Here is an 18,574-nt window from a genome sequence, read left to right as displayed (position 1 = left end):
TCACACATACCACAATCAATGTTTGTAAATCTCATACTTTCACAACACCGATGATGTGTCTCCCAGGGCTACTGCCCAGGAGGAAAGGGTTAGGTCAGTCGTTATAGTTGGAGATTCGATTATTAGGAATGTAGACCGCTCAGTGGCTGGTAGGCATGAGGATCACCTGGTAACAAACCTCACGTGTCACCTAGATAGGATTATAGACAGTGCTGGAGAGGAGCCGGCTATTTGTGGTACATGTGGGCACCAATGACATAGGAAAATGTGGGAGGGAGGATCTAGAAGCCAAATTTAGGCTCTTAGGATAGACAGTTAGATGATCGAGGGGGTTAAAGGGGCACATAGGGAAGATAAGGCCATCACAGAAAGACTAAACAAATTCTTTGCTTTGGTGTTTACTGAAGAGGAAGTTGGGGGAGATACCTATTCCAAAGACGGTTTTCAAGGGTGACAATTCAGATGAACTGAACCAAATCACAGTGAACCTGGAAGATGTGCTAGACCAGACTGACAAACTGAAGAGTAGTAAATCACCTGGACTGGATGGTATACACCCCAGGATACTGAAAGACCTAAAAATGAAATTTCAGACCTATTTCAATTAATTTGTAACCTATCCTTTGTACCTGAAGACTGGAAGGTGGCCAATGTAACCCTGATATTTAAAAAGGGCTACAGGGGTGATCTTCGAAACTATAGACCGGTGAGCCTGATTTCAGTGCTGGAAAAAAATCATGGAAACTGTTATAAAGAATAAAATCACAAAACATTTAGGTAGACATGGTTTAATGGGAAACAACCAGCATGGATTTACCCAAGGGAAGTCTTGCTTCACAAATCTACATTTTTTTTGAAGGGATGAATAAAAATGTGGTAAAAGGTGAACCAGTAGATATGGTGTATTTGAATTTTCAGAAGGCTTTCGACAAAGTCTCTCAAAAGAGGCTTCTTAAGAACACTAAAAAGTCATGGGATAGAAGGAGATGTCCTTTTGTGGTTTGCAAACTGGTTAATAGACAGGAAACAGAGAGTAGGATTAAATGGTCTGTTTTTTATTTATTTTTTTTATATACCGACATTAGATCTAAATCGAGATATCACACTGACGTGAGGCAATGGAGGGTAAAGTGACTTGCCCAAGGTCACAAGGAGCAACAGCAGGACTTGAACCCTGGTCTCTTGGTTCATAATCCACTGCTCTAACCACTAGGCTATTCTGAAAAAGATAAACAATGGAGTGCCTCAAGGACCTGTGCTTTTTAATATATTTATAAATGATCTGGAAAGGGGCACGACAATTGAGGTGATCAAATTGCAGATGACACAAAAATTATGTAGAGTAGTTAAATCTCAAGAATTTTGTGATAAATTGCAGGAGGACCTTGTGAGTCTGGAAGACTGGGCTTCCAAATGGCAGATGAAATTTAATGTGGATAAGTGCAAGGTGATGCATATAGGGAAAAATAACCTTTGCTGTAGTTACACAATGTTAGATTCCATCTTAGGAGTTACCACCCAGGAAAGAGATCTAGGTGTGTGTGCTGTGGCAGTCAAAAAAGGAAACAGAAATTTAGGAATTATTAGAAAGGGAATGGCAAATAAACCGGTGGATTTCATAATGCCTCTGTATTGCTCTATGGTGAGACTGCACCTTGAATACCGTGTGCAATTCTAGTCACCACATCTCAAAGAAGTTGCACTGGAGAAAGTGAAGAGAAGGGCGACTAAAATGATAAGGGGCCTGGAACAGCTCTCCTATGAGGAAAGGCTAAATAAGTTCGGGCTGTTTAGTTTGGAGAATTGAGGGGGATGTGATAGAGGCCCTCAAAATGATTAAAGGAATTGAAGAGGTTAATGAAAATTGATTATTTACTTTCTAAGATAATAGAAGGAGTAGGGGGCACTCCATGAAGTTAGCAAGTAGCTAACAAATTGAAGGAAATTATTTTTCACAGCACATAGCTCTGGAATTCATTGCCAGAGAATATGGTTATAGTAGTTAGTATAACTGGGTTTAAAAATGGTTTGGATCAATTCCTAGAGGAAAAATCTATAAACTGCTATTAATTAATAAGCAATCGTAGCTTGAGATCTATTTAATGTTTGGGAACTTGCCAGGTACTTGTGATTTGGATTGGCCACTGTTGGAAACAGGATGCTGTGCTTGAAGGACACTTGGTCTGACCCAGTATGGCAATTTCTTATGTTATTTCTAACACATTGTTTAAAAAAAAAATCACTACCTTTCATGGTAACCCAATAAGGGAAAATCATATGCAGCTTACAAAAACATTGTCTGTGGAAATCTTCTCTAGAGAAGAATAATGGGTAATAATTTGTAGGCTCTACCAAGTTCAAGCTTTTATATACCCATGAATTACTTGTTGCTCACAATTTTTTATATTGTCTTAACTGAAATTAAATTATAGCTGGATTATACACATCATCTCCTAATTCTTTATATACGTGATAGGTCTATTAGTATTTTATCTTTTATGTACAGGATAGACCACATGAAACATTTAATCAATGCTCTTTAGGGAACTTCAATTTCCTCACTTATCTTGGTGTGAATAGTAATATTTATATAAATAGGCACTTTCAGTTGTTCCTTTTAGTCCTCTAGTAAAACCAAAAGAAACTTGAAGATTGGCTATTTATTTATTTTTAACTATTCCCATTTCCCTACTGTTTTCACGGTTCTCTTATAGGGCTGGATATTTCTAACTTCGCGGAGCTCCCTGATTTTGGCAGTAATGGGGGGGGCAGACCTGCGAAAGCGGGCAGCGGGCAGCGGTCACACCACCACGGTGTGATCGCTGCCGGCTTTCGCACCCAATAGCACCACCGTGAAAGGTAGTGCTATTGGGCGCGCTACTGGCAGCGATAAGGGGTCCTACATTTTCACCGTCAGCGAAGTCATCGCGGAATCCGCCCCAATGCCGCCCCGACTCCTCCCCTTCCGGTGCGGATTCCGCCCCGATTTAGAAAATGACCCCCATAGTTATCAACTACATCTCACTCATACACACACATTCCTTTGTGTCCCTTACTAATCTGAATGATTTTACATAAAACTAGGCCCAAAATGTAAACTCTAGTTATACAGCTCCTGTGTCTCTTCAGCAACACAACAGTTAATTCTAAACTGCCTATTCCCAAGCTTTTTATCTGTGATGTCACTTTTCAGGTGATATCAATGGAAATAGTTCTCAGCTGATTTAGATATACCATATAATATTCTTACATTTTAGTAAAAATGTACTGGTACAGATAAAGAGATTAAAAAGGATTTCTGGAATCATCTAAATTTTTCTTAAACATGCATAATTTAGAAAACAGCTTTGCGCTTTGGCTAGAATTTAGTATATTTCTTCTAGCCTGTTTACGTTGTGCATCAGGTAAAGATTACGTTGCCACGGCATTGCCATGGTATCTCCAAGGTGATAGCTTCAGAATGCTACCTTGGACCAGTTTTTTCCATTAATGGACCTTGTTTTTTTTATCCCAGCCCCATTGACCCTAATGAAAAGTGAAAAACTCGTTAAAATAAATAGAAGTAAACTACCACAGAAAGAAACCCAAATCAATACAATTAAATGTTTAAAAGCACTTTCACATCATTCACAATCCTCACAGACACCACACTGTCTACAGCTATAAAAATCCACCACAGCCCTCCTGTTAACCTGTCATTGGACGCACGTTTTCCCTTACCCCTTATTCAGTAAGGGGTGGAAAACGTGCATCCAACCCGCCGAACCTAATAGCGCCCTCAACATGCAAATGCATGTTGAGGGCCCTATTAGGTATGCCCGCGCAATTCAGTAAGTAAAATGTACAGCCAAGCCACACATTTTACTTTCAGAAGGTATAGTTCAGAGGAGTCACAGCACTGAGGCAGGACAGGAGCTACAAGTGCCAGAGCAGGAACCTCCAAGACAGAGGAGCGCTGGGCAGGCCCCAAGGAGCAGGGAGCACGGAGACAGGCTCTTCTGGAGGAGTGATGCAGAGACTGTCCCGAGGAGCAGGACAGCATGGCAACAGAGGCTCTGATGTGATGACGTAGGCTGCCCCGAGGAGCAGGGATGCATAGAGTAAAGTCTCTGATGAGGTGACGTAGGCTTCTCCGAGGAGCGGGGAAGCATAGAGTAAAGCCACTGGTGTAAGGCATTGAGACTGCCCCAAGGAGCGGGGAAGTGTAGAATCAAGCCTCTGATAAGGAGATGTAGAGGCTGCCCTGTGGAATGGGGAGGCGTAGAATCCAAGTCTCCAGTGTGGTAAGGTAGAGACTGCCTCAAGGAGTGGGGAAGCGTAGAGATGGGATCTCCGATAGGCAGTGCTTGAGGCAACCCCAAGGAGCGGAGAAGCAAGCAGGCAGGAGCTCTGGTGAGGAGCGCAGAAGCTACCCCGAGGAGTGGGGAGGCCTGGAGACCAGGTCTCCCAAAGGAAGTGCAAGCAGGCCCCCGAGGAGTGGGTACCCAAGCCAGAGTCCAGATCAGTAGGTAGAGATCCAAGGCAGGAACCACAGGTCCGGAGAAGAAGGAACAAGCACCAGAGAGGTGAAGGAACTCGATGCCAAGTCAGTTAGCGTAGGCTGGTTAGGTGCTTATGAATCCCAAGCTTGTGATGTCATCAGTCGGGAATGCCCCTGAGGTCCCACCTTTAAAGTGAGGCCTGGTGGCACGCACGCGTGCCTAGGAAGGCCCGGAGTCGGTGTGAAGGTCGGCAGTGTCCCAGCCACCAAGAGGAGTCTCGAGAGCCAGGATGTACATGGCGATAGTGGCTAGCCACAGCCACGAGTTCACCCGGAGAGGAGAGTAGTGCAATACATGACGGCTGCCCATGGCCGATGGTCATAACAGGGGGTAGGGTTAGATCTCATTGCTAGCAAGTGTGGGTGTAGAATACCCTGGATGAAGAGTTGTTTTAGCTGCTAGAGTCTGAAGTTCGGGCTTTCTGCTAGGGGGTTTGGCTTGTAGATGGACCTCTCTCACCTCTTGACCCCATAGAATTCTCAGTCCTACTACACTATCTTTAAAAAAAAAAAAAAAAAACTAACTCCCTATTGCAAAATATTCTTCTTCTTACTAATGTTCATTTAAAGCCAGGTAAAATAATGTACTATACTATTATTTCTAACTCAATAAAATAGAGGATAATTAAATTCCCTTACTATAACACTGGGAGCGAGCAGTGATATTTATTCTTAGTAATCTACAAATGTATGTTGTTTCAGTAGCATTAATCTTCTCCACTAGTGAGTATAATGTTGGAGAGTTCGATCACTCACACATACCCCAATCAACATTTGCAAACCTCACATTCTCACAACCCATTGTTGTTTGGTTTGTTTTTTTTAAGTCATCACCTTTCATATTAACCCAAGGAAAAAATGGGTGCAGCTTACAAAAATACTGTTTGTGGAAATCTTCTCTAGAGAAGAAGAAATGAATAATAATTTTTAGGCTCTATCAAGTTCAAGCATTTATATACCCATGAATCACTTGTTGCTCACAAATGAAATGAAATTATAGCTGGATTATATTCATCAACTCCTAATCCTTTATATACAGGATAGGCTAGCTTTCATGTACAGGATAGATTGCTTGAACCATTTAATCAATGTTCTTTAAGAGAACTTTAATTTCCTATTTAACCATTCCCATTTTCTTATGTTTTTCACAGTTATCTTACAGTTAGCATCTATATCTCACTCATACATATACATTCCTTTGTGTTCCTTACTAATCTGAGTACTTTTACATAAAACTAGGACCAAAATGTGAGCTCTAGTTACATAGCTCCTGCATTTCTGTGTCTCTTCAGCAATCCACAGTCAATTCTAAACTACCAGTTTACAAGCTTTCAACCTGTGATGTTACTTTTCTAGTGATGTCACAGGAAATAGTTCTCAGTTGATTTAGATATTATTTATAACCTTAAATTTTAGTAAAAATGTACTGGTACAGTTAGATTAAAAAGGAGGTTTTGAAATCAACATTTTCTTAAATATGAATAATTTAAAAAACAGCTTTGTGCTTTGGCTAGAATTTAGTACATTTTTTCTAGCCTGTTTACCTTGTGCATCAGATAAAGGTTACGTTGTCATGGCATTGCCATGGTATCTCCAAGGTGACAGCTTCAGAATGTTATCTTGGACCAGTTTTTTTCATTAATGGACCTTGTTTTTTTATCCCAGCCCCATTGACCCCAATGAAAAGTGAAAAACTCATTAAAATAAATAGAAATAAACTGCCACAGAAAGAAACCAAAATCAAAACAACTAAATATTTAAAAAGACTTTGACATCATTCACAATCCTCACAAAAACCATATTGTCAAGTACAGCTATAAAAATCCACCACAGCCCTCCTCAGAGCTATTTAATTAAAAAATTCAAAATGTGAAACATTTCTTGCCAAACTAAGGATCTCTCAGTACTTTGTATCTCCTCCTCTGGTGACCAAACCCACCAAAATTAGTTTGAGAAGTTTTATATTATTTTTAGGTCACTAGGGGTCCCTATGCACAACCGGTTGAATAACTTTTAAAATAACCGTGACAGAGGTCAAATTCAAGTGTTGATCATGACCACCACTGACAAAAATTACATTTTTATTAATTAAGCAAAGTTATATTAATTAATTGGTGTCTGGTTCACCATAGTGATTCTCGGAGGTCCAAACTAATGTGGCAGCCTCTCCTCAGGTCTGCCACAAAAATCACATCAGTTTTAAAATAAAAATCCCAAATCTTTTATTTTTAATATAAAAATCGGCCTCAGGCATTGTGCTAGGCAGCCACTGATGCCATTGATGACATCAGCAGGTTCTGTACTTCACTAATACACCAGGAGCTTCCCCAAGGTTCCCATTGCAAGCAGCGGCACATTTCTCAAGGCTGCTGCTGTTATTTCAGCCACTTGCATGACTGCGCGATCTTTATTTATTTTTAAAATTTCCTGCAGCAGGTCCCAGCAGCGGGAAGGGAGACCTGGAGCAGCATTAACTTTCACTTCTGTGCCGCTCCGGCCTCTCTCATGCACATGGCACTTTTTAATTTTTTTATTCTTCTGTGCCGGAGGGAGTTCCCCACACTACCAACCCTCAGCTGCTTCAGGAAAGGCCCTGAGCGGCTTCAGCATTTTCCAACCGCCTGCTCTGGCCCCCTGACTCTCACTCCACCCGTCTCACACACGTGGTGCCCCCCTCTTCAAAACAGCAGACTTTGCTTTCTTTTATAATGTGGCAGTCGCTCTGTCCTCCATCATCGGGCTCATTTAAAACAAAACATGTGGCCATTGTCCCCTAGGTTCTCACAACCCTGCCTGCCACCTTGGGTTTCTTTTTAATAATAAAAAAAATATATAACAGGCCAAATTTCCTTAGGTTCAGTGCCCTACCACCATAGTACAGGAACAGCAATCCAGCAGGACCACTCTGGACAGGTACATTCATTAACATGCAGCTTCCAGACAGGAACATGTACCTGCTCCCTCATACATCTCCAGTATCAGCCTATCTACTAGCAAACAGCTCGATCCAGTAAAGTGTGCTCCGTCGGAGCGCACTGTCACCCTGCTCTGGACGCGTGTTTTCCCTTACCCCTTATTCAGTAAGGGGAGGAAAACACGCGGCCCGCCCGCGGCACCTAATAGCGCCCTCAACATGCAAATGCATGTTGATGGCCCTATTAGGTATTCCCTAGCGATCCAGTAAGTAAAATGTGCAGCCAAGCCGCACATTTTACTCTAAGAAATTAGCGCCGCCCAAAGGTCGGCGCTAATTTCTTCCGGCGCCAGGGAAGTGCACAGAAAAGCAGTAAAAACTGCTTTTCTGTGCACCCTCCGACTTAATATCATAGCGATATTAAGTCGGAGGTCCCCAAAAGTAAAAAAAAGTAAAAAAAAAAATAAAAAAAAATTTTGAATTCGGCCCGCGGCTGTCGGGCCGAAAACCGGACGCTCAATTTTGCCGGCGTCCGGTTTCCGAGCCCGTGGCTGTCAGCGGGCTCGAGAACCGACGCCGGCAAAATTGAGCGTCGGCTGTCAAACCCGCTGACAGCCGCCGCTCCTGACAAAAAGGAGGCGCTAGGGACGCGCTAGTGTCCCTAGCGCCTCCTTTTCCCCGTTTGCACCGCGTCGCCTCATTTAAATACTGGATAGCGCGCACCGGCGAGGGGCCGGTGCGCGCGCCGGGAGAGCGGGCGTTCGTCCGCTCTCCCGCGGACTTTACTGGATCGAGCTGTATGCTAGCTGATAAAGAATCACCTAGCTATATGCCTACAGATCTCTTCCATATTCATAATGGTTTTCTTGAAAACCCAATTGTTTGTGGTCTTCCGACATCTTGGAAATGATTAATCTAGGAGGCTTCCAACTATATAGTGAACAAATGCTGGGGCCTGACCTGAAGGATGGGTCCCGATGCTAGGACTTCAGCCCGGACCCATGCCTGATGCATCTCCAATGTTCTGTCTTCTGCCCAGATCATTGGAGTTGCTGTCTACTTATTTTTCTGAGTTCCCAACACAGTTCCTCCTCTGCTGCTGGAGTCCTGCCCCCTTATTATATCATCAGGGGGCACCGCAGTCTATAAGATATGACACAGAATGCCAGAGGCACCCTGCGCTGGAGATGTGTGTGCCTTTGTTGCGCATACGAAGGAGCGTGACAAAGGATCCTGCCCCTTTGTGTGCACCAAAATATCATTTAGAGGGACAATTCTGCTCTACTCTTACTACAATGGGATACTTTTCAACACCATGGCCTGTTTAATAATAGATATTCCAGTTATTATGGGTCGTGGTCACTACATAGGATTACATCACAGCCCATGTTCACCTTGACCTAACAGGTCAGCTTTGACGATTAAACAAAAATTAACACCTGCTTCTATTGTCCTCACCATAATGCCAAGCAATGTTCAATCTATAACTAAAAAGGCTCCTATTAATTATGATTTGCTTACCAACTTTAATCCTGACTGCCTCTGCATTAATGAAAGCTGGTTTACTTCCAGCGATGTGCCACTACTAAATCAATGTTGCCCTAATGGTTATACATATTTATTTATTTTATTTTATTTATTTATTATTTTTACTATACCGGCTTTCATGACATGGATCACATCAAACCGGTTCACATTTAACAAAGTGTGTAAGATAAGAGATAACTCAATCAACTCAATCAACTCAATCAACATCAAACCGGTTTACATTTAACAAAGTGTGTAAGATAAGAGATAACTCAAACAACTGTAACAAGAGGATTGTAAGGAGAGTGACAGTTACAATAAAACAGGGAAATAAATAACTGGGAGTTGGAGGTGAGAAGAGGGGGATTTAACTTACAGCAACTTATTTACAAGGTTACAAGATTGAGTCCGATTAAATGTGATTTGTATAGTAAATGATAATGATAACAATGTGAAGGTGATGGCAGCAAATGACAAAGTTTGTTATTTAAAACCATTTTTAATAGTGTGATTGAGATGGGTGTAGTTCTCAGTCAGGGATTGGATAGTGTGGTTGAGATGTCTGGTGTAGGTCTCAGTCAGGGATATTTCTCTCAATATAGACAACAAAGAAGAGGGGGAAGACTATTAATCTTTTTTAAGAAAAATCTGAAACTCACCATTTCCCTACGTCAGTGCCCTCCCCTTTTGAAATCTTAATCATGTCTTCCAAACTATTTAACATATGGCTCACATATTGTCCCATTGGTCCTCTACAACATAACAGTTCCCCATTTTTCGAATGTCTTACAAATTGTTAAAACGCTCATATTAGGTGACTTCAATCTTCATGTAAACCTTGAAAATCTATCTCCTGCATGTGCTAGAACTTCTAGATACTTAAGAATGGATTCAAATTATTCATGTCCCAATCCATAAAGCTGGAAATACATTGGATTTATTCTTCCTAAATTCATCATATTTTAAATCACCAGAACAAAATATACAAATAGAAAAAGTACCATGGTCTAACCATTATTTAATAAATGTTAATATCATATTACTGGCACCACTTTATAACCCATCTCATGAACAATCATTTCTCAGATGCCCTCATAAGGATGACTAAACTGGCACGACACAATTCAAGCTATTATAGAGCAACTGGCGCCGTCTAAACCCTATGGCGTAGATTTTTAAAGAAGCGAGCGCAAGGTACATTTGTGCATGCTACCCAGCACGCACAAATGTACACCCGATTTTATAACATGCGTGCGCGCTGCCGCACGCATGTTATAAAATCCAGGGTCGGCGTGTGCAAGGGGGTGCACACTTGTGCACCTTGCGTGTGGCAAGTCCTAGGGGAGCCCCGATGGCTTTCCCCGTTCCCTCCAAGGCCGTTCTGAAATCAGAGCGGCCTTGGAGGGAACTTTCCTTCCACTCCCCCTCACCTTCCCCTCCCTTCCCCTATCTAAACCACCCCCCAGCCTTACCTAAATCTCTCCCCCTACCTTTATTTCAGGAATTACGCCTACATCCTAACTTGCGCGCGTCGGCCAGCTGCCGGCGCCATTTTCCAGAATGGCCTCTGTGCCGGAGGCCTCAGTCCCGCCTCTGGACCGGCACCACGTCCAAGGTCCCACCCCTTTTTCAAAGCCCCGGGACATACGCGCGTCCTGGGGCTTGCGCGCGCCACCGAGCCTATGCAAAGTAGGCTCGGTGCATGCAGGAGGGTTTTTAAAGGGTTACGCGTATAACCCTTTGAAAATCTACCCCTATATTAATAAGCACACAATTAGAGATAAATGGTATACACAACCTCTCACACTTCAAAAGCAATCCCTGAGAAGGACATAAACAAGATGGAGATGTAATCCTTAGAATCCTACTGTGATCTCAATCAATACAGAACAGCCATCAACTAAGGAAAAAAACTCAAATGTTTTTCAAAATGTCTTAAAGAATCCATGAAAACTCCACAAGAACGCTTTCATATCATTCACAATTTGATTAAACTTCAATCATCCTTTAACACCCCACAATTTTCACATTCTACAACAAACTCCTGTGAAATTTTTGCCTCATTTCTCTGACAAGATACCTAATATTTGTGCAACCTTTCTTACGTAAAGACCTCCTGTAAACATAAGTAAACCTATGCTTTGGACCGAATTCGAACTAGTTGCTACAACCAAAGTATTAGGGATGTGTATTTGTTTTCAACGAATGTGCAATCCGCAACGAATAGGTCCCTGTTTGTTTGATTCGTGGGTTCGCGAAACGCATGGCGATCCCCCACGAATGACACATATATTAGTTTCATTCTTTTGGTTCACAGTGCTTTCTTACCGGCCGTGTGAAATAGAAGGCTATTTGGGAGTATCCATAGCAACAACCAGCCCTTTCCTGTGAGTCATAAGTGACCTCACAGCCATGTCATAGAGTGGGCATGGGGAAAGGTGCTAGGTACCTGGAACTCAAGGAGGGAAGGGTGCTCTGCTGGACGGCTCTGCATCCCATGTGGTGGGGCAGAGAGGAAGGCGGCACCTGCCTGCCAATTTCCCTATCCCGGGGACGTCGATCCATCCAGGGCACCGGTCGACCCGCCCGCCCTTCTTTCACCCTTTCAGGGAAGCCAGCATTCCCTCGACTCCAGGCTCCCTAGTGGGATGAGAAAAGGAGGAGGTGGGCCCGCCGGTCGAACGCACCGCACGTCCGGAGGCGCACGGCGGTCACCGGCACGGGTTTGTCCCGGCGCCGCGGAAACACGAGGACGGCGGACTCCCGATCTCGCACCTCATGCTCGCAGTGGGTGACGTCGAGGCAAGGTCTTATGGTGTTCTTGCCACTATCATGGTTCCTCAGTGTGTTGGTGCGAGTCTTTCTGCTGCTTTGTCCCTTTATCGGCGCCTTGTGGGTTTTTTCTGACACTCTTTCTGCTTCTATGTTCTCCCTTCATTGTGCTGTAAGATGTTGATGCCACTTGTCTTGCCACTTTGTTTGTCGTGCTGCCTTCAAGGGTTCATGCAACTGTTATCAGTGCTCTCTTTTGAAGCTATGGTGTGTTTTTGACACTCTTGCTGCTGCTTTGCACCTCTGTTAAAGCACTCTTGCCACTCCTGGTACCCTTTTGCCCCTTTACAGTGTCTTAGCTATTCATGCCACTTAGACTGTGGCAAAGTGGCACCAAAGTACCTTGGAGCTCTTTTCTCGTTTTGATGATTGCTCCCCAGAAGTTTCATCAGAATTGATAAGAAAACCCCAATTCTGCAGCCAAAAATAGCCTGCAAATACTTCCCCCATTGACTTTAATGGCAAGCGAAAAATGAATGAAACTAATGAACGAATTGGTTTTCCCCCCTATGAAAGTAATGAAACGAATTTGGGTCCTGGCGAAACGAAAAACAAAACAAAACACATTTTTTCCTTCTGCACATCCCTACAAAGTATTATAAATCATAAATAAGCTTCACTCATCATCATCCTCATTAAACCCTTGATCAACATCACTGTTGAAAATTTCCAGTCACATAATTTTGCATTCGATAACATAAATCATTAACTGCTCTTTATCCTCAGGTTACATGCCTTCACATCTTAAAAAAGCAATTGTCCATCTTTACTCAAGCAAAATGTCTCCAATTTCAATGATCCTGCTCATTTTCGTCTGATATCTTCACTACCCCTTCATCTTTGCAATATCAGTAACTCAAAGGAATTTAAGAAAGCCCTAAAAATTCATTTTTTCAGTCAAGCCTTTAAAGAGTTAATACCAACCAATTTTGGCAGTTGATCAATTATCATGTACTTTATAAGTTTGTATTCATTTTTCTTTGAGTTATTGTTTAGATATGTATATACTGACTTCATTATAAATTTTATGGATGTTTTTATGTTGCCCACCCTGAACTTTGGAGGGCATGGGATACAACTGATTTGAAATAAATAAATAAAGATGAGTCATCCTTTACAATGATGGCATTTGTTAGGGATGTGTTGAAGCTAACTCTTGCACCTTCCTCCTCTGTTGACACTATCATTGTAAAGAAGAAAAAAGAGGACAATGTGTTGGAGGCCTGGGTTCCGGCCTCTGGGCCTTGGCCTAGGTCAAGGCTATAGCACTGGGTCTGGGTCCAGGCTGAGGCCCAGACTGCGGGACCTGGTATCTGGACTATGCTCCGGCATTGGCCTAAGCTAAGGCCCAGGCATTGGGACCTGGCCTTCAGGTCAGATCCTGGCATCAGGCCTGGGTTAAGGCCGAGGTCTAGGCATAAAGAAGAAAGAAGAGAATGATTCATTGGAAATCTGGGTTCTGATCTCTGGGCCTGGGCTGGTCTGGAGACTGGCTCTCAAAGCCTGGAACTGGACCCAGGCCCGATGCCGGGGCCTCAACCTCAGCTTAGGTCCAGAGACCAGAGTCCAGGTCCTTTCTTCAGGAAGAAGGATGAAAAAAAGCCAGCATATTATAATCCTGATGCCAACATATTGGCATAAAATACCCACACTTGTTGCAACACTGTCAAGCAAAAAACACACAGCAAACTTATGTGAGATATATCATCTAATCAGAAAGAACTAGACTTTTCTCAATAAAGGAATTTTTTAAAGTGGTGTTCTTTTAGGATTTTCAAGACTATTATTTGGAATTTGTTTTCATGAACAGTACACAAATAGTTACAATGAGTAGAAATAAGACAATTGGTAAAGGTAGATGATTAAATATTATCTGCTCTAGCACAAAGCCTAACTTTCAGACCTATTTCTGGTACAGGAGTCCTATGCATAAGTGGACCCAGGGAGATTTATGCTAGTATTTTAGAAACCATAAGGTGGGAGCTGCACTGTTTATAAAATAACATGCATTTCTACTGCAAACATATGTGTGTATGTTTTAGTACTCATGAATATTTCCAATACAAGAGAACACATAGGGCTAGATTTTAAAAGCCCTACGCGCGACGAGCCTATTATTTTGCATAGGCCCAGCGACACGCGCAAAGCCCCGGGACGCGCGTATGTCCAAGGGCTTGAAAAAAGGGGCAGGGTGTGGGTGGGGCCGGGTGGGACCAAGGCCTCCGGCACAGCAGCAAAGCCGGGGGATTGTGTGCTGGGAGCCGGCCGGCAGGCGTAACTTACAAAATAAAGGTAGGGGGGATTTAGGTAGGGCTGGGGGGTGGGTTAGATAGGGGAAGGGAGGGGAAAGTGTGGGGGGGGGGGGCCGAAGGAAAGTTCCCTCCTAGGCCGCTCCAATTTCGGAGCGGTCTAGGAGGGAACAGGGAAAGCCACTGGGGTTCCCCTAGGGCTTGGTACGCGCAAGGCACACACTAGTGTGCACCCCCTTGCGCTCGCCGACCCCAGATTTTATAACGTATAAAGTCAGGCGTACATTTATGCGAGCCGGGTAGCACGCACAAATGTACCCTGCGCGCGTAGGTATTAAAATCCGGCCCATGGGGCAGATTTTAAAAGCCCTATGCACGTCGACCCTATTTTGCATAGGCCCGGCAACACACGCAAGCCCCCGGATGAGCGTAGGTCCCGGGGCTTTGTGAAAGGGGCGGGGGTGGGGAGGGGGCGGGACTGACAGCGGCCATGCCGGGGGATCGTGTCCAGAGGCAGGCGCAACTTATGGAACAAAGATTAGGGGGGGTTTAGGTAGGGCTGGGGGGCGGGTTAGGTAGGGGAAGGGAGGGGAAGGTGGGGGGAGCGGAAGGAATGTTCCCTCTGAGGCCGCTCCGATTTCAGAGTGGCCTCGGAGGGAACAGAAAAGCCAGCAGGGCTCCCCTAGGGCTGCGCGCGCATGTTATAAAATCGGGCGTAGATTTGTGCGTGCCGGGTTGTGCTCACAAATCTACGCCCGCGTGTAGGTATTAAAATCCGGCCCATATTTTCTCTATTTTATAAACCTAAAATCATATATTTTTTTGCCAAAATTATCATGACATTGCATGAATAAACTCCCAGAATTAAGCATAAGTCAGGAATATTTTAAAGTATGTGCATGTAATTTGACTCACCAGTTCGCTGTTACCTCCCCTAGTGCACCCAGTCCATCTCCAGTTCACTTAGACCCTCTCACACATTACCTTGAACTGCCACCCAAAAATTGCAGACAAGTTTGATTTCACATGTAGGTGTAAAAGTGTATAAATAAGTTTGGTAATGTATCTCTTACAAAATATCAGCCACCATGCATACTTCTGAACTCCCTTCTTACCCCGGTAAAATGTATGTGTAAAACGAAAAATATGTGTATACTCTTGATGTTTATAAAATAGCATGTGAGTGAGTACATGCTATTCGTGTGTATATTTTATTTATTTTATTTATTTAAAAACTTTTCTATACCGTCGCTAAGTTATATACCATCGCAACGGTTTACAAATAGGCACATAGACTAAGGTTAGTAAATCTAGGATATCGTACATTCTAACAGGTGTCAATAAAGTTCGGTTACAATTTCATAAATAAAATCATTATTTGAGTAATGTTGGTCAAGTCCAGGTGTATTATTGAGTTACTATCGCTTTGAAATATTACTTCTTAAATGTAGGATTGAGTAAATTCATTCTCATCTGCATTACCCTGTACTTTCATTCTCTACCCTCCACACTCTTTAGTGAAGGCTTTTTTAAAGAGCCATGTTTTTAGATTTTTCTTAAAAGTTTTGAGATTATTCTGTAATCTGAGTTCGGGGGGCATCGTGTTCCATAGTATGGGCCCAGCCAATGATAAAGCCCTTTCTCTCACTTGGGTTAATTTTGCTGACTTTACTGAAGGGATTGTTAGTAGTGCTTTGTTTGCTGAGTGGAGGTTTCTTTGTGGAACGTGTACTCGTAAGGCTGTGTTTAGCCAGTCTGCTTCTTTATCATATATTAGTTTGTGTATGGTACATAAGGCCTTGTATTTTATCCTGTATTCGATGGGCAACCAATGTAAGTCTGCTAGAGTTTCAGTTATATGGCCCCTCCTCTTTTTTCCCGTCAGTATTCTGGCTGCAGTATTTTGAAGTATCTGGAGTGGTCTTATCGATGTGCTTGGCAGTCCTAGTAAGAGTGCATTGCAGTAGTCAGTAGGTGGGAAACCTAGGAACGCTGCTTCCAATTGGCAAACAAGGCGGTTGCCTAGAGTGCCAGAATTTTGGGGGAGGCAAAATCCTGCCAGCACATGGCTCGAGGGGTGCTGTACCACAGCCAATGCCAAAGAAGGGAGCACTGTGCTAGTGTCACTGCCACTAGTAGAAAGTGCACTGTGCTGGAGCTGCTGCCAGTAGGTAAGTTAGGAGGAGGGAGTGCATGACCGAAAGTTCACCTAGAGCACCAAATACTCATGCACGGGTCCTGGTGAAACCCCTTTAAAATTTCACTTTGTTATGACACCTATTTAGATTGAATTCCTTTGGGCTTTGATTATTACCCATTCTCAATGTGGGGAAAAATGACCTGCATTGTTGTGTGATGCGGGTCATTTTGCCTGTATTGATGTAGGGTTCCCAAGAGCGGGGACAGGGTGAGAGATCAAACAACAAACCTACGTGTGTTTATTGTCACTAGAACAATTAGCTGCAGAGAAGGCAGGGGCAAGTCTCTGTAGGTAATTTTTCTGGGAGAAATAATGAAAGCAAAAGCACATGCATGCCACTTTTACTTTTCATTATCACGGCTATCACTGTGGGTTGAAAATACCCATGGGTTTTACCAGACAATGGATAGTTTTATCTACCCTTGTATAGTACAACATCCCACAGTGCTTAGTCAAATATTCTATATCCGATCCTAAAGATTTGTTCTTCCAGTACATATGGTAAGTTTTAGAGGATAAGGTATAGAAATTACAATGTATGAATATTTGTAAACATTGGTTTTTTTTTCTCCATATTTAAAAATCTCTCTCATATTCATGGGAAATTTGGTTAAAAGCATGCATTTTATATTAGAAAAACATCATGGTAAAATGCCTATTGCTAAAAAAAAAAAACAAAAGAAAAATCAACCCAAAGGTTCCACTTTAAAAAGAACTGCCTACAGGCAGTGCCAAATTTTGGGTAGGGTAAGATGGGCGGTCGACTACCCCACCGTGAGATGAAAGGCTTCACTGGCATTCACCAGTGGGCTGGGCAGCTGCATTAAAATCCACCCTCTTAAAGGTGCTGGGGTTCCTGCCATCCTATGCTTCCCCGTGCCTTTAAGTGACATACTTGTACACAACACACTATTCCTCAGTTGAGCTAGGAAGAATGCAGGCCATGAGCAAGAAACAGGGCAGGAGAACTAGTGGTCAGCTATCGAGGTATAAGTAGCAGCCAGTAATAAGGAAGAGGACAGGAGTCATGTCCCGCTGCCCATTTGGACAAAAGGAGTAGACATTTGTCAGAGGTAGGAGCCCATGAAGGCCCGTGAAGCTATCACCAATTTTTAGAGAGGGATGGACCCAAGGAGGCTCAGCCCACAAAGCCTCTATCATCTGCCCTCCTCCCCACTAGAGCGTGCGGGAAAGGACATAAGAGAATGCCTGGAAAGAGGGGGGCAGAAGGAAGAGAATGCTTGGAGGAGATAGAATGTGAGGGGGAAAAGGAGACAGTGACTGGAATGAGGGTGGGGGAGGTAGGCGAAGGAGGCAGAGTGTCTGGAGGGAGGGAGACAATGGGATGGAGAAGGGAACTGCTTGGAGGGAGAAGGGGGAGAGAAATGCTTGGAGGGAGGAAGGGCTTAGACAATGCCTGGAGTGAAGGATGGAAGAGAATAGATGAAAGGAAGGAGAAGATGAGGTGAATGCCTAAAGAGTTGGGGGAGAGAGAAAAAAACATATGTGGAGGAAGAAAGAGGGAAGAAGATGGAGAATGGAGAGGAGGTTAGAGAAAGCTGGAGCCTGGAGAGAAAGAGAGAGGAGAAAGTGGAGGAAGGATGGAGACAATGTCTGGAAAAAGAGAGAGAATTGATGGCAGGAGAATGGAGAGAAGGGAGAATGCATGAAAGGAGGGATAATGTTGTATATCTGGAGGGAAGAAGGGATTTTCAGAATGAATGAAGGGAGGGGGAGAAGAATGGAGGAGAATGCCTTGAGGCAGCATGTGGGAGAGAGAATGCCTAAAGGGAGACAGGAGAATGGAGGGAGGGAAAAAAGGGAGAGAATAGATTGAGGGAGGGAGAAGTGGTGTATAGTGGGGGGGGGGGGGGGGAGTGCATATCTGCAGGGAGAAGAGGGATAGAATGTTTGGCAGGGGTGGGGGTCAGCAATGGCAATTTTCGCTCAGGCTGCCTTTGCCTTAGAGCTGGCCTTGCACGTAGCTCCTTGATAACTGATATTGTCATGTCCTGTGGAAATGTGCAGCTTTATAACAACAACCTGTGCCTTTGAGCAATATAATCCAAGTCAATTACAGTATCATCTATAGTTTAAAGCTTTTACTTACCGTAATACCTCATTGTAGTGCCCATGACTTTTGTAGACAAGTGCTTCACAGGGCTGCTGTGCTGCTGGGTGTCCTGCAAATGGCCCCTTTTGACTTCTTGAAACATAAGAAAATCTAGCCGGTTTTGTAGTTCGAAAAAAAGGGTTTGCTTTCAGAGACGGGAGCAGGTTAAAAGCTCTCATTTTCACATCGGTGTTTAAAA

The 18,574-nt window shown here is 43.5% G+C and overlaps 1 protein-coding gene across 1 annotated transcript in view; it reads right to left on the bottom strand.

The window, feature by feature from the left end:
• LOC115087403 (enoyl-[acyl-carrier-protein] reductase, mitochondrial-like) overlaps positions 1-18,574 on the bottom strand; it is a 72,065-nt gene extending 53,491 nt beyond the window's left edge. The window contains exon 1 of the mRNA XM_029594546.1: positions 18,373-18,574. Coding sequence (XP_029450406.1) covers positions 18,373-18,478 — 106 coding nt within the window. The 5' untranslated portion in view covers positions 18,479-18,574. The remainder of the gene's footprint in view (positions 1-18,372) is intronic.

This window comes from Rhinatrema bivittatum, chromosome 3 (genome assembly GCF_901001135.1).
Source record: "Rhinatrema bivittatum chromosome 3, aRhiBiv1.1, whole genome shotgun sequence".
Lineage (NCBI taxonomy): Eukaryota > Metazoa > Chordata > Amphibia > Gymnophiona > Rhinatrematidae > Rhinatrema > Rhinatrema bivittatum.
The sequence above is the reverse complement of the archived record's forward strand: the minus strand, read 5'-3'. Positions and strand labels throughout refer to the sequence as shown.